Genomic DNA, 12,850 nt, shown 5'->3' with positions numbered 1-12,850 from the left:
TGTATAACTGATTCACTTTGTTGTAAAGCAGAAACTAACACACCATTGTAAAGCAATTATACTCCAATAAAGATGTTTAAAAAAAAGTAAGTATGATAGCACTAATGGGAAAGGGGAGAAAGATATCAGGATTAATCGGAAAAATAAAGTTGTTTCTGGCTAAAAACCAGAAAAAAACCCCAAAAAACCCCTGAGCCTTCCCATCTATGAACACGGTACACATCTTTCCATTTATTTGAGTTGTCTTCTGCAATGTCAGTAAAGTTTAATAAGTTTTTCCACAAAGCTCTTGTACATATATTGGGTTTCTTCTTAGGAACATTATAGTTCTTGTGCTATTGTGGATGGGATGTCATTCTAGCACTTTGACTTTAAAACCAGATTTAAATTCTGGTATTTTAAAACCAGAATCAAAATATTTTCACAACATTTAATGTCCTAAAAAATGTTAAGTTTCCTCTTAAAGGAAAACAATAAAGGAGGAAAGCAAGAAGAGACTTTGGAAGAAGTAAAAAGCTTTCACTATTGCCTGCCTTTGTGGCACTGGCCTAAGTAAGGAAGCTGCCTCCCCCCCGGGGTGTGCATAATACAGGGACCCAGCTGGGTACCGGAGCTGGGCCAGCAGAAGAGGCATTAACGCTTGGCATAGCAACTTCATCGATACCACTGAGCAAAACATTTTAAACTGTGAAACTTACCCAAACTTTGTCTCCTGGAATCTTTTCCTGATGGCCAGAGATATATATAAAGTCAACCCAATCAAAACAAATCCACAAAAGCAGCCAAGGATGATGAGCACAGGATCTTTGTTGCCAGGTGCTGGGGTTGACGAGGGGGCAAAATCTACCCAACCTGGTAAAATACCAACAGAATCAACTCAAAACATCTCTTTGGGATTCGAGATAGTTGATTTACAATATTGGGGAACTCTCTTCATGTCATTTATAAATGTATAAGCAATTGAAAAAATAGTAAAACTAATATTTAACTGGTACACTCTAACTTAAAACACTAGAAATACTGAGAATCAAAATGCTTTCTTTCTTTGTAAAAAAAAGTATCAAGAGTAGTTTGAACACTGCTTGCCAGCTTCTAGCCATATAGCTTAGGATATAGAGAGAATGTATCTTCCACGCCCTGACAAATGTCATACTCCTTTCCAAGTTTGGATCGGCTTCCAATGTTTTATCCTTTGCGCTTTCAGTGTGGTAAAATACCTCTGTGAGTTCCTTTAATGTTGTGATGAGAAGGCAGAGATTTTGAGTTGCTGCTGAGGCATTTTCTTTTATTTTATTTAAAAAAATATTTATTTATTTATCTATTTACTTATTTGGCTGTGTCAGGTCTTAGTTGCGGCACGTGGGATCTTTTGTTGCGGCACACGGGCTCTTTGTGGTGGCGTGCAGGCTTCTCTCTAGTTGTGGCGCGCATGGTCCAGAGTGCACGGCCTCAGTGGTCGCAGTGCGCGGGCTCTCTAGCTGTGGCGCGCAGGCTCACTTTCCCTTCGGCATGTGGGATCTTAGTTCCCCAACCAGGGATCGAACCCGCGTCCCCTGCATTGGAAGGCGGATTCTTAACCACTGGACCTCCAGGGAAGTCCCTGCTGAGGCACCGCACAGTATGACAACACTGCTTACAACCCAGTATGACAATTCAGAGTCTGGGCATTTCGATAAGGATCTGAGCTTAGGAGTCCTGCTGCAAGTTCCTGCTTTGCTTTTCCGGGGACACCTTTTATTTATTTATTTTTTTTGCGATACGTGGGCCTCTCACTGTTGTGGCCTCTCCCGTTGCGGAGCACAGGCTCCGGACGCGCAGGCTCAGCGGCCACGGCTCACGGGCCCGGCCGCTCCGCGGCATGTGGGATCCTCCCGGACCGGGGCACGAACCCGTGTCCCCTGCATCGGCAGGCGGACTCTCAACCACTGCGCCACCAGGGAAGCCCCGGGGGCACCTTTTAAAATAACCATTTAGAGTTGAGCCCCTGAAAAGTTAAGTACAGGCGTTTTCTACCCTCTCTCTACCACCTGCTCTGACGTGGGATGAAGGACCACTCTTGCCCTGGCTCTCCCACCTCCTCACCCCACAACCGCATCTGCGATCTGTAATAGATCTTGTGACTCTGCTTCCTTTGTGTGGGTGTATTGAAACTGCACAATCAAAATGACCCCAGGGTTTTCACTTCCCCAAAGTGGGAGCTCAGATGCTGAGGGAGCTATCTGCCCACCCCAAGTGGGTGGTGTGTGCCCCTCATTCAGGGGGCCATAATCTGCATATTCTCAATTCAGTACATCAGCTTCGGGGCCCCTGACACACATGTGAAGACTGTGGCCAGTGTAACTTCCTCTGGGACATCTTTCTCCTTTTCAGCACAACCAGTTCACTCCTGTGGGTAAGTCCACCTTCACTGAGTTCCCTGGCGGCACATCTCATGGACCAAATGGCAGCAGCATCAACATGCCCACAGTCAACTATTTCTTTCGTAATTCCAAACACATTCAATTCAAATTCCATTTCCCACACTATCACTTTTTCTTTCTTGTCTACATTTTCATCTTTGTTCACCAGCTCCGTCTCTCAATTATCTGCTTTTGTGAAATGTCATGTGGGTTCACCCCTGCGAGACAAGGAAGTAACACAGCTCTATGCCCGTTAGACGCATGTGAACTGAATAAGGAAAGCACGGTGATCGACCACAGACAGACTTTGAAAGAGGTTACCCAACTGGTCACAACCAAGATGCCCCTGTTATGTATGGAGTGATCTGTGCACTGAAGAGCTGGCGGTGAAGTTTATACAATTACTCACAGTTAATATATTGCTGGCACCTCAAATCTGAACCATATTGTTGGGGAACAGGTGTGATGTAACTGAACTGTGGTAACTGAAATGTATGCAGACGGGAACCATGCAAAACCAGGACCGCCAGAACAGCAAAGCTTTTAACAGTTTTGGACAGTTTATTATGAATGAAGATGAAAGCTCTGTCATCTTAAACTCTGACTTTTTTTAAAAAAACAATTGAAGAGGGCTTCCCTGGTGGCGCAGTGGTTGAGAATCCGCCTGCGGATGCGGGGGACACGGGTTCGTGCCCCGGTCCGGGAAGATACCACATGCCGCGGAGCGGCTGGGCCCGTGAGCCATGACCGCTGAGCCTGCGTGTCCAGAGCCTGTGCTCCGCAACGGGAGAGGCCACAACAGTGAGAGGCCCGCGTACCGCAAAAAAAAAAAAAAAAAAAAAAAAAAAACAATTGAAGAATAGGACTTCCCTGGCAGTCCAGTGGTTAAGACTCTGTGCTTTCACTGCAGAGGCCATGGGTTCAATCCCTGGTCAGGGAACTAAGATCCTAGATCCCACATGCCACAAGGTGCGGGGAAAAAAAAAAAAAAAGAAGTATAGTTGATTTACAATGCTGTGTTAGTTTCTGGTGTACAGCCAAGTGATTCAGTTATATATATGTGTGTGTGTGTGTGTGTGTGTGTGTGTGTGTATATATATATATATATATATATATATGTATATAAAATATATATTTTCTATTATGGTTTGTTACAATATATTTAATATAGTTCCCTGTGCTACACAGGACCTAACTTTATCTATTTTATATGTACTAGTTTGTATTTGCTAATCCCAAACTCCTAATCTATCCCTCCCCCACCCCCTTTCCCCTTTGGTAACCGTAAGTTTGTTTTCTATGTCTGTGTTAAACTCTGATTTTTAACCTGTGCCTCTAGAATCAGAATCTCATTGCCCCTGAATTTCTGCCAGGTAGGCACGCCTTGTGTCCCCAACACCAGTTACTAATGTTCCCTTGGGACTGGGCTTATGGGCTGTAGGAGCTGTAATATGGGTGCAATTTGGCACTAAAAGGGAGAACGTATTTGAGGGTCACTGGGACAGACATACGGGGACTCGACGGTCTGTTCCCAAGTCCTGTCTGCTACGGCTACAAAGGCTATATATTTGGCAGGAACTTGTAAATGCACAAATCACACCCACATAGATGTCTGCGTAGAGTTTATGGTAGCAGTTCATTACCAAACAACCGAGGGCAGGTCAGAGTCAGAACAAAGGCAGCTGCCCTGGTCTACAGAAGCAAACACAGCATTTGGGCCACTTGGGGCACCACGGCGTCACCTTGCTTAAGGCCACTCCAACAACGAACGAGCAGAGGGCAGCCCGCAGGGATGGGCATTTAGCTGAGCGAGCCCAGCGCCGTGTAAAGGTGGCTTCTATAGGAAACACTTGTTGTTCTGTACCAAATCAATCACAAAGCATGTTACCTAAGGTTTGAATGACTAATAACAGAGCAACCTGCACCACTTAAAGCAAACAAACAGGGCTTCCCTGGTGGCGCAGTGGTTGAGAATCCACCTGCCAATGCAGGGGACACGGGTTTGTGCCCCGGTATGGGAAGATCCCACGTGCCGCGGAGCAGCTAGGCCCGTGAGCCATGGCCACTGAGCCTGCGCGTCCGGAGCCTGTGCTCCACAACGGGAGAGGCCACAGCAGTGAGAGGCCCGCGTATCACCAAAAAAAAAAAAAAAAAAAAAAAAAAACAGTGCCGATTGTACAGAGCTGAGGATTAGCCACAATGCCTATCCAAAATCCAGTCATGTAGTTTGGATGCACTTAAACTAAATTCAATACTATATATAAAATAGCTAACTAATAAGGACCTACCGTACAGCACCGGGAACTCTACTCAATACTCTGTAATGACCTCTGTGCTATGTGGGAAAAGAATCTAAAAAAGAGTGGATATATGTACATGTATAACTGACTGACCTTGCTGTACCCCTGAAGCTAACAAAACATTGTACATCAATCATACTCTAAGAAAAGTTAAAAGCAAAACCAAAAAACCTAAATTCATTAAGTCCAGTCAAATTCTGGGTTCTGAAAGGGATTAATCTTCCCAGGAAGTTATTACACTGGATAGTAATAGTAGTGGAAAGGCTCAAGGGTATCGACAGCTCTGTGATCAACTATCAACCATCCTCATCACTGCGAAATTTCCTTTTGGTCTTTTTTTTTTTTTTTTTTTTTTTTTTTTTTGTGGTACGCAGGCCTCTCACTGTTGTGGCCTCTCCCGTTGCGGGGCACAGGCTCCGGATGTGCAGGCTCAGCGGCCATGGCTCACGGGCCCAGCCGCTCCGCGGCGTGTGGGATCTTCCCGGACCAGGGCACGAACCCGTATCCCCTGCATCGGCAGGCGGATTCTCAACCACTGAGCCACCAGGGAAGCCCTCCTTTTGGTCTTTATGTTTCATTCTTAAACAAGCCGTCCATGCCACAGGCTACTCTCTGGCCACCTGGGTGTTGCCCGGACTGATGTCCCGTCAGTCAATCCGGCACCAGCTCTCACCGTGTGCAGGGACAAATATTTTCACTGGGTCGCTGAAGGGCCCGACTCCCCCTTTGGTGATGGCTGCAATCCTCACGGTGCACGAGGCGTTGTGGACTTGAACAGAAAGCTGAGCAAGACTGTCATTCTGGCCGACTTCTTCTGAGAGCTCTTTCTGGGGACAGAGAGGAAGGGAAAGGAAAGGAAATACTGAGGCACCAGGGGTCTTGACGCCCGAGGGAAGTTCTTCCGAGGGAAGCTGCCCCACCCACATCCCAGGGGCAGCGGCTGTGTTTCCACAGCCTCCCTTCCTCACTCAGGCCACAGCTAAGGGAGCCAATAGGTGGGCAGGGATACAGGACAGGCTGGCGGCATCCTCAGGTCTTGGGGATCTGGGCCTAGTAGGGTCGTGCAAACATGGTACTTAGAGGGGTCGGTGAAGAAAGGGAACATGTGGCAGAGGCACCCAAAGGCAAGAGCAAGACTGTCTCCTCGACACTCCCGCCCTCAGAACCCTCAGAGAATACTGCCCAGGAGCTGCACTGAACCTTGACATTGACCACCTGCCAGCTTCTTTGAACCAGCACAAGTGGGCTCGTGTTCCTTGCAATTCTAAGAGTTGTGACCACAGTCTACATTTAGAAGGGCACTGACACTTTTTCTTCCAGTGATAAACACACAATGTGCTCCATTTTCAAAAATCTGGCTTTACTTATTTTGTTTTAAAGCCATTGCTGTACAACTTGACCCATTAAAACATGGGGGATGGGGGAGATTTTTGAAAAAATAACCAGGGGAAAAAATACTTTCCCCTTTGTTTCCAAACCTTGACTATCATGGTGTTCTCTGGTGCGGGAAACTAATTTTGCATTTGGGATTGGCTTTTCAAATAGGAACCATAGGGTTGGTGAAGGCTGAAATGTAGCACTAGGAACATGTCTTTAATTCTGAATTATGGAGATTTGTTTTCACAGAGAGATATCACACATGGAGCACAGATATCATGGATCAGCAATGGATAGCAGGGGCCTGGTTTGGGTGGTAACTTCCTCCCCTGGTCACTCATGCTGGTCATTTCTCCCAATGGTGCTGGGTGGAACCAGGTCAGCCCTTACGGAGAGGGCAGCCCCATCACTCATGACCAGTGGGGACACCTGGGTCAGGCACCTGGAGACTGTTTATAATCTAAACAGGCAGTGACCATCAGGACCTAGAAACGTCCCCAGACAAGGGATGAAAGGGAGAACTATGGTCTTAATTTTTTTGTTTGTTTGTTTTTTAACCCCATTGGACTCAGTGCCTAAAAGATTTGCCATAGATTTTTTTGTGAATTAGGTAGACAAATTAGTCTTTTTTTTGGATATATCAAAAGGCATTTTCTGTATGGCTAAGCCAGTTTTGATTATGTGTTAGTTGGTCATTCTCTATATAATTTGGGGGGGACAGAAAATCGTCAAGTAGAGTAACATCATTGTCAAAGCCCTCACAGTCATGGAACCTTGACTGGCAGCTGAGAAATAGTGCATATACCCCACAGTTTAAAACCTAACAGCTCGTTTGCAGATGCCATGATACTATACATAGAGAATCCTAAGGATGCTACCAGAAAACTACTAGAGCTAATCAATGAATTTGGTAAAGTAGCAGGATACAAAATTAATGCACAGAAATCTCTTGTATTCCTCTACACTAACAACAAAGGATCAGAAAGAGAAATTAAGGAAACAATCTCCTTCACCATTGCAACAAAAAGAATAAAATACCTTGGGCTTCCCTGGTGGCGCAGTGGTTGAGAGTCCGCCTGCCGATGCAGGGGACACGGGTTCGTGCCCTGGTCCAGGAAGATCCCATGTGCCGCGGAGCGGCTGGGCCCGTGAGCTATGGCCGCTGAGCCTGCGCGTCCGGAGCCTGTGCTCCGCAACGGGAGAGGCCACAACAGTGAGAGACCCGCGTACCGCAAAAAAAAAAAAAAAAAAAAAAGGATAAAATACCTAGGAATAAACCTACCTAAGGAGGTAAAAGACCTACTCAGGAAACTATAAGACACTGATGAAAGAAATCAGAGATGACACAAACAGATGGGGAGATATACCATGTTCTTAGATTGGAAGAATCAATATTGTGAAGATGACTATACTACCCAAAGCAATCTACAGATTCAATGCAATCCCTATTAAATTGCCAATGGCATTTTTTACACAACTAGAACAAAAGATCTTAAAATTTGTATGGATACACAAAAGACCCCGACTAGCCAAAGCAATCTTGAGAGAAAAAAACAGAGCTGGAGGAATCAGACCCCTGACTTCAGACTATACTACAAAGCTATAGTAATCAAGACACTATGGTACTGGCACAAAAACATAAAAATAGATCAATGGAACAGGATAGAAAGCCCAGAGATAAACCCACACACCTCTGGTCAACTAATCTATGACAAAGGAGGCAAGGATACACAATGGAGAAAAGACAGTCTCTTCAATAAGTGATGCTGGGAAAACTGGACAGCTACATGTAAAAGAATGAAATTAGAACACTCTCTAACACCATACACAAAAATAAACTTAAAGTAGATTAAAGACCTAAATGTAAGCCTGGACACTACAAAACTCTTAGAGGAAAACATAGGAAGATCACTCTTTGACATAAATCACAGCAAGATCTTTTTTGACCCACCTCCCAGAGTAATGGAAATAAAAACAAAAATAAACAAATGGGACCTAATGAAACTTAAAATCTTTTGCACAGCAAAGGAAACTATAAACAAGATGAAAAGATAACCCTCAGAATGGGAGAAAATATTTGCAAATGAATCAAGGGACAAAGGATTAATCTCCAAAATGTAACAGCTCATGCAGCTCAATATTAAAAAGACAAACAACCCAATCTAAAAATGGGCAGAAGAGCTAAATAGACATTTCTCCAAAGAAGACATACAGAACACACAGATGGCCAAGAGGCACATGAAAAGCTGCTCAACATCACTAATTACTAGAGAAATACAAATCAAAACTACAATGATGTATCACCTCACACTGGTTAGAATGGGCATCTTCAGAAAATCTGCAAACAATAAATGCTGGAGAGGGTGTGGAGGAAAGGGAACCCTCTTGTACTGTTAGTGGGAATGTAAATTGATACAGCCACCATGGAGAACAGTATGGAGGTTCCTTAAAAAACTAAAAATAGAATTACCATATGACCCAGCAATTCCACTACTGGGCAAATACCCAGAGAAAACCATAACTCAAAAAGACACATGCACCCCAGTGTTCACTGCAGCACTATTTACAATAGCCAGGTCATGGAAGCAACCTAAATGCCCATCAACAGACAAATGGGTAAAGAAGATGTGGTACATATATACAATGGAATACTACTCAGCCACAAAAAGGAACGAAATTGCGTCAATTGTAGAGATGTGGTTGGATCTAGAGAGTGTCATACAGAGTGAAGTAAGTCAGAAAGAGAAAAACAAATATCGTATATTAAAAAATATATGTGGAATCAAGAAAAATGGTACAGATGAACCAGACTGCAAGGCAGAAATAGAGGCACAGATGTAGAGAACAAATGTATGGACACCAAGGGGGGAAAGCGGGGGTGGTGCTGGTGGTGTGATGAATTGGGAGATTGGGATTGACATTTACACTAATATGTATAAAATAGATAACTAATAAGAATCTGCTGTATTTAAAAAATGAAATAAAATTCAAAAATAAATAAATAAATCAAATTACTTAGGCTAAAAAAAAAAAAAGAATATGGCACATTTTATTATCTCAAAGAACAGTAACCTTCAATAGGGAAAGAACTACCCCATGTGACAACAAACTTGTTCAAAAGGGCTTCAAATGCACAATCATCAGTGTAAAACCCTCACATCTTACTCTTGAAACCTGTCCTGTTTTCACTTCTTTCTGCTACGAGGCCATGCTGTGGAATTTGAACAAGAGACACTGTACTGTGAAGAAAGCCAAGGGCATCCGGAGAAGAGTTGTGGGGCTCTGAAAAGCACTGGCTTTGGAGTCAGTCAGACCTGGGTTCTTATTTCAATGCTGCAATTCTAAGCTGTGTGACTCTGGGTAAGTTACTCAATGGTTCTGAGTTTCAGTTTCCTCAAATGAAAATTGAGAAAATAGTTTCTTTCTCACAGCGTTTTTGTAAGGGTTAAATGAGGCCTTTTATGTAAAACACTTGGCACAGGGTCTGTAAGTAATCAACACTGTAAGTAACTGATGATGGTTATTATTATTCCTACATTCCTATAGCACCTGTAAGGTGCTGTATTTTGATCTTCTTTCCCTATAACTGTAAGGCTCTAGGATAGAACTGAGCGAGTAGCATCTTTCAAGTCTTGGTGCACTAGAGAAAATAATCAAGGTTGTCAAGTTCCCAAATCAAGAATTTTATTTGACCCATTCATGGGGTTGCTCTTCATTGTAGCTTTCTCTTCCAGGCAAAAGGTACCATCCTTGATGGATCCTTGGGTTTCAGAAATGTTTCAGACCCCTGTCTGGCCTGTCTCACAAGAACCTCACCTGTTCTTATTACCTTAAAATGACACTAGCTCGCATGCTCTGCCCTCCTGTGACAGTGAGTGAGAGGGAGAAATGAGGAAAGGGAAGAGGCAGTGGGCACATCTACCCTCCAGGCATGCAGCTTGCTAGGAGGCCGGGGTCTGGGCCCAAGGAAGGAAGCCTTGAGCACTGTGGCTTCCCTGTGTCTTTAAAGAAGCTGGTTCTATATGTCATGTCTCTTGGCCCATTATAATCGGCTATGAAACTTCCTTCTGATCAAAGATCTCCACCCTTTCCAAACACAGTTAAACCAGCATGAGAGCCCCAATCCCAAAAGAATGAGCTCTACAAGAATGACACGTATAAAAATGAGTCTCTGTCTAAGGTTCGGGCAAATCTCGGTCAAAGGTAAACGGATTTATTTATTGCAGAACACTGGAGAACCTTGAACTTGCCAGTATACACTGTGGTTCTTCCAGAAGGGGGTACAATATGCAGTATTTTATAAACTTATCTGCTCACTGAATTCTCACAGGTCTACTGACACTTTATGGGAATGGGACAAGAAATACCAGTCTACACTCATCAAAAGACAGTCCTATTCAGAGAGAGAAATTCTCCTGCTGGTTTAGATGTCAGCCAGGTCCATACATCAAGTTCATAGTGCCATAAATGCCTACAAAGCAAGTTTAAGGTCCTGTGTTCAGTTGGTACAAAGATGAGCAAGGCACAGCTCCAACTTCAAGGAGAACAGATTTTACTTGATCCTGACCTTTGTATTTTAACCTGTGATTTGGAAGGCAAGGGATAGCGAGAAAAAGAGAGCAAAAACATTGATGACTCCATCAAGATACAGTAAATGTCCATACAGTAAACACCTAGAGTTTCTTAGTCTGAAAGTGACACAACAGTTGTAGGATATTGAAGGTACAAATTTTGAAACTAAATTTCCAGCAAACTGTAATAACCCTACTACTTCAAGACTACTTCAAGAAACTTCTGAAATTCCATACAAAAAAACCTCCCTTATTAGAGTAATAAATAAGAATATCTTCCCAAAATATCCAATTTCATCACCTTACATAAAGAAGATGTAGTTTTAGTAACAGTTTTCTTTCTTTTTAAAAAATATTTATTTTATTTTTATTTATTTGGCTGCACTGGGTCTTAGTTGCTGGGTGTGGGATCTAGTTCCCTGACCAGGGATCAAACCCAGGCCCCCTGCATTGGGAGCGTGGAGTCTTAACTTCTGGACCACCAGGGAAGCCCCTAGTAACAGTTTAAAAAGGAAAATGAAAAGACGATTTCGGGAGGAAGTTGTGTCGAACTCTTGCCCTTCGGAAAAGAAGGGAGTTTAGGGAACCCAAGTGATGGGTACAGAGATCACTTCAAGCTTCACTTTGGAAGGGGAATTTAGGCCCCTCCCGGGATGAGTTTGTCTTCAGTGTTCTTATTTGTCTCCAGCTGCGGCTGGTGAGCCGGGAGCTGAGCTGCCTCAGAGAATGTTGCCCAACGTAAAGTGAGCCACTAAGTCTTGTGTCGTCACAAGACTGTCGTGATGCCCAGAGTAGAGCAGAGCGTGAGTAAGTTGTAAATGACCTTCCTGCTGGGATGATCTAGCATCTCCAAGGAGGTAATGACTGGAAAGGTCACAGCCCTAACTGTGGCGGTATTGTTCTCACTACAGAGGGGAGCATTCTGAACAAAGGGCAGAGAGAATGCAAGGCTGGGTGTTAACGGCACTTGTGTGTTAGGGCTCCTTGGCCATGTCACGTCATTTGTAAGGCTTTCATCGCTCCTGCCCTTTAGCACGCCTCTGCTTCAGGGGTCCCCCCTAAAGAAGTATCTTTCACCTACACCAGGGGAGGAGAAAGGATGACCTGCAGTTCTTTAAAGAAACAGTGTCTGCTGAGAAATCACTATCTTCCGCCAGCCCAAGTTCCTACTGAGTCAGAATGCAATCACTGGACCTTCATGTATCTCTACTAAGAATGTAATATTGTAAGCAGGAGCCATCCTCTAAGAGAGGCATTTGATTCCCTTGACTCGGACAGTGTGCAAATGTGACGAACAGGCGCCTTGCACAAATGCTCCGAGACAAAAGACCAGAAAATGAGAGACTTCTTATCTCATAGCTGCAACTCTCTTAAGCAGGGTTTTTGGTTTTTTTGGTTTTTTTGTTTTTGCGGTACGCGGGCCTCTCACTGTTGTGGCCTCTCCCATTGCGGAGCACTGGCTCCGGACGCGCAGGCTCAGCAGTCATGGCTCAGGGGCCCAGCCGCTCCGCGGCATGTGGGATCTTCCCGGACCGGGGCACGAACCCGCATCCCCTGCATCGGCAGGCGGACTCTCAACCACTGAGCCACCAGGGAAGCCCTTAAGCAGGGTTTGGAGTGGTACAGATAGCATCCTTTTATCATCTACTATGAGGCAGAACAAACCATGGATTTCTAAGCTCTCTTCCTTTTCCATCACTACTGCATCCGACAGTCTGCTTCCTGATAGGTAAACTGAGGCAGGAAAAGAAAAAATAAATAAATTCAAATTGTTCTTTTGGAAGACAGCAGTCTTGGTAAAAGCTGGGTGATATGAGGTTAAAAGTGCCCGACACAGAGCCTGGACATCATCAGTCAGTGCAGCTGTTCACCCCTTTCCTCTCTCGTGCCAAGAAATTGTAACTTTCCAGTGATGCTCCCTACAGATGCCACGAGGATGCTGAAGTCTGACCTGTTACCAGGGTTAGATCAATGCGGATTGTAACAACACAAAAGAAGCGTGCTTTCCGCAATGGCGGTAAAGAAGAGACAGTCCTGAGGATAAAGCCAGCGCGTCTGCTCTTCTACAGATACTCTGTGTCTTGAGAAGTCAGTGTCACCTCAACTCTCTTCCTTTCTCAAGTGGGAAAGGGGCCTGTCTGGGAGCTACCCACCTGACCACAGTCAGCTGTCCCCCTCACCACTTCTGTCTTGGGTCAGATGT

The 12,850-nt window shown here is 44.5% G+C and overlaps 1 protein-coding gene across 1 annotated transcript in view; it reads right to left on the bottom strand.

Annotated features, from left to right (window-relative positions):
• Positions 1 to 12,850, bottom strand: part of MERTK (MER proto-oncogene, tyrosine kinase) — a 112,405-nt gene that overhangs the window by 28,719 nt on the left and 70,836 nt on the right. Inside the window, exons 9-10 of the mRNA XM_059079086.2 lie at positions 5,373 to 5,526; positions 699 to 852 (exon numbers count right to left, since the gene is read on the bottom strand). Coding sequence (XP_058935069.1) covers positions 699 to 852; positions 5,373 to 5,526 — 308 coding nt within the window. The remainder of the gene's footprint in view (positions 1 to 698; positions 853 to 5,372; positions 5,527 to 12,850) is intronic.

The sequence above is a fragment of the Kogia breviceps genome, chromosome 11, assembly GCF_026419965.1.
Source record: "Kogia breviceps isolate mKogBre1 chromosome 11, mKogBre1 haplotype 1, whole genome shotgun sequence".
Lineage (NCBI taxonomy): Eukaryota > Metazoa > Chordata > Mammalia > Artiodactyla > Physeteridae > Kogia > Kogia breviceps.
The sequence above is the reverse complement of the archived record's forward strand: the minus strand, read 5'-3'. Positions and strand labels throughout refer to the sequence as shown.